Below are 3,358 nucleotides of genomic sequence, written 5' to 3'. Positions count from 1 at the left end.
GTACGTAAGGCTAAGCTATGATAACATTTAAGTAGAAATGATTTTGGTCAAGATTCGATTCGATGATTCCAACAACTAAAACATTCAAGTGTGTATATAACATCATCCGCCATTTTTCATGCTTGAAGAACTTGACAGTGAACAATATGGCTTTTCAGGCGGTTCCGACCCGCCAGGCTCCACCATAGATTCGTCACCAATGTCTTCAACTGTCCTTTTCCGGCCAACGTTTCCCACAAATGCTCCGCTGCCACCATTCCTTCACCACCGTCTTTCGCCACGTTTACCAACGAAATACTCATGTTGTTCCGTATGATACAGAGTTTCCCGTTAAGCGGCACCAATGCCGCCGCCTCTAAAGCCTTTGAGTTCCCCATATGCATTTTGCTATCGATATGTTTGCTCCAAGAATCCGTTTCTTCATCGTAAACCCTTACTTTACACCCGTCTTTGCACTCCAAAGCGTAAAGTTTCCCGTTTAAGCACGTGCTTGGATTCCTCCAACCGGAAACCATCCCGTCGTGAACCGGGGTCCACATGTCTGTTTCCGGTTGGTACATTTCGCTTACCACCTGCCGGTGTGACCCAAGCCCCTTTAAGAACCACTTTCCGCCATAAACCACCCCGATAAACGGCACCATTGCTGTGCTCATATCCGAAACGAAACACCATCGGTTCTTGCTTGGATCGTAAACCTCTGCTGATCTTAGAGACCGTTGGACCCCCTCGTTTTCGCCACCGGCTACATACAAACAGTTGTTTATGACACAAGATCCGAAGAAATGTCGTCTCCTAAGCATATCGGGGGCCCGGTGCCATTTATTAGTCCGTGCGCTATAGTAAACCACTCGTCTCATCGAACCCTTGACGGGATCTTTACCACCAAACAAATACAAATGGCAGCCGCTCAGAACCGCACACCCGAACCCCAGGGCTTCCGAGTATTCTTTGGGCACAGGTGGTAGCGGCTGCCAGAGCTGGTTCATTGGGTCGAACCCATGCCACGTCATCTTTCGATCTTTGTCTCTTTTCATAACGTACACCCATTCTTCAGCGATTTCTAGGCTCTTGCGAAGAGAATAGAAAAAATTCCCTGCCAGAAGACGATACCATCTTTTGCAAACTAACCGGAGCTTGCGGTGCTCGATTCTTGGGACACGTATCAAACAGGCAATGGCGAGATCATCGGGCAGTCCGGGCAGAAGAGGGGATTGGCTACGGGTTCGGTCACGCGGTGGTTTTTGTCTGGTGGGGTGGATCGATGGTTTGATGTCGGGTTGCAGACACAGCTTTGCACCAGGAACGAATCTTTTTGCTCCAGCGACGGTTTTCAGACCGGCGTCTACTCTACACAAGCAAGCTGTTGTATCCACCTGCAAAAAAGATGATGGCATCATTCCAAGCTTCAAACCAGCCATGGCAGAAGCTGATGCTAACAAGAACTTGCAAGAATATGATTAAAATACTGACGAGAAGTACATATTCGAAAGAATATTTAAACAGGCATTCCTTAACTCCTTGTACCCAAGAATCGAATTATCAGAACACCAAGAATGATTCAGGTTTCAAGCTCATTTAGTTAAAATTTTACCCAGATTTGGGGTTAACCATGGATTAGTGTTCCTAAACCTGCCCCATTGAGATCCCTAACTATCAACATGATTAAACCCATCGAATGATGCAAACTACGACCAAGATCAATCATATCATAACCCCTAATCATTCACATGACTAATTGAGTTATCAAGAAGAAGATCACCCAAAACAGAAGTAAATGAGTGCGGTCTTAGCTTCTTACGATCAAATATGTGTGTTACTTACATGATACAACAATACAATTCAAGAAAGATGAGCCACAACATCAAGTATTTGCTTAATGAACCTAAAAGGCCCCTATGTTCTATAACACTCTAGTTACGGGATGTGCTTAGAGGTGCAGACCCCTATAAGTTGGTGGAGTCTTCCTCATTTGTAAAACACTGAAATAACTTTCAGGGAAATGGAAACAAGTCTCTCGTATAAACTTCTCCTACCAACCGTTCACAGTACGTGTTTTCGTTTCTCCATCCAATTCTCGAGCATTTCAGACCAGGTTAACAATGCCGAGGCCTCATTGTGCTAATCGAAACAATAACCCCATGACAATTGGCATATTACATTGATAAATCTATCTTTAATTATGTTATAAAGACTATAAAAGCTCAGGAATTTACCAAAGGAGGCTGAATCCCTCTTTCCATTCTTGAGATCAGCTAACTACATGCGGATTTCATAATTCATCATCTCCAATGGCAGCTTCAAAGCAAGTTCTTGATCCTGCCAGAAAGATTAGGGTAATTAGAAAAGCATTCCCAAACGATCCCAGATTCAAGATTCATTTTTAGTGTCAGAATTTAAATATCAAATGGATTTCAAGAAAACATACCTCAATCTTTGCCTTTGAAACATAGATTGGACCCCGTAGAGGGATTAGGGTTTCTTCCTCTAAAACCCAACTCACCAGTTTCAAAGTCAAGATTATAATTCAAGAAGCAAAACACCCACAATTTGAATTTGATACCCAGTTGAAGAAATTGAAGATAAAGAACAGAACACTCAAAAGGCACAAACTTTATATAGTCAACAAAGCTGATCAAAAAGCATAAACTCAAGCTCAGATCTCCAAATGGTCAATACAAACCCAAGAAATCAAAACCCCATAAATTATAAAGAAAGACACAAAGAGCAAAACCCTAGGAAATCAAAATCCCATTTCGCAAAAACCGTGTAGATCAAAAACCCACAAATCATAAAACAAAGAGTTTTATTGTTGACCTAAAACCCTCAAATGCAAGACAGCAAGATATGAGGAAGAAAAGCAAATGAAGAAAGAGACCCCCTTTTTACTGTTTTCTCACCATTAAAGTCTTGAGTGGAGAAGAGGGCCCATTGCTCCAATGGTGCAACCTAACAAGCAGAAGATTGGGTTGAAGAAGAGTGCCAAAAACTAACCTAAACCATTAAGCGAAAGAGAAAGAGAAAGAGAAAGAATGATGATGATGAGATTTGGTGGCCTCCCAATTAAAGAAAAGGAAAAAAGAATAACAAAGAAACTGGTCAGCAATTGTGAGAGAAAGTTGCAGCCTTGTTTTGGTGTCTTTTATTTAGTCTTTAGTATAAAGAGAGATTTGTAGGGTTGTGTTGGAGAGGAAGGACAAACACTGGTGTTTTTTACACCTCATTTTACTCCATTTTTAATGTATTGGAAGTACAAAATTCCTGGATAATCTTAATAAATGTTTTCCTTATTTTGTTGTTTATTTAGTTGATTAATCCTATATTTAATTTTCAAAAACTTTATTCTTAAAATTTTAAAAAT

General features: G+C 41.1%; 1 protein-coding gene across 2 annotated transcripts; it reads right to left on the bottom strand.

Annotated features, from left to right (window-relative positions):
• Positions 1–3,075, bottom strand: LOC112505466 (F-box/kelch-repeat protein At1g55270-like). 2 transcript variants are annotated; one of them, XM_025109374.1, is made up of 3 exons: positions 2,426–3,075; positions 2,214–2,316; positions 1–1,373 (listed from the first exon to the last, which is right to left on the bottom strand). In XM_025109374.1, the coding sequence occupies exons 2-3, from the start codon at positions 2,238–2,240 to the stop codon at positions 117–119; spliced, it is 1,284 nt and encodes a 427-aa protein (XP_024965142.1). In that variant the 5' UTR covers positions 2,241–2,316; positions 2,426–3,075; the 3' UTR covers positions 1–116. The 2 variants fall into 2 exon arrangements, with proteins under 2 accessions (XP_024965142.1, XP_024965146.1); XM_025109378.1 differs by having other exon boundaries at positions 2,898–3,075.
• Positions 3,076–3,358: the final 283 nt, after the last annotated feature.

Source organism: Cynara cardunculus, assembly GCF_001531365.2.
Source record: "Cynara cardunculus var. scolymus isolate 2C chromosome LG 2, CcrdV1, whole genome shotgun sequence".
NCBI lineage: Eukaryota > Viridiplantae > Streptophyta > Magnoliopsida > Asterales > Asteraceae > Cynara > Cynara cardunculus.
The sequence above is the reverse complement of the archived record's forward strand: the minus strand, read 5'-3'. Positions and strand labels throughout refer to the sequence as shown.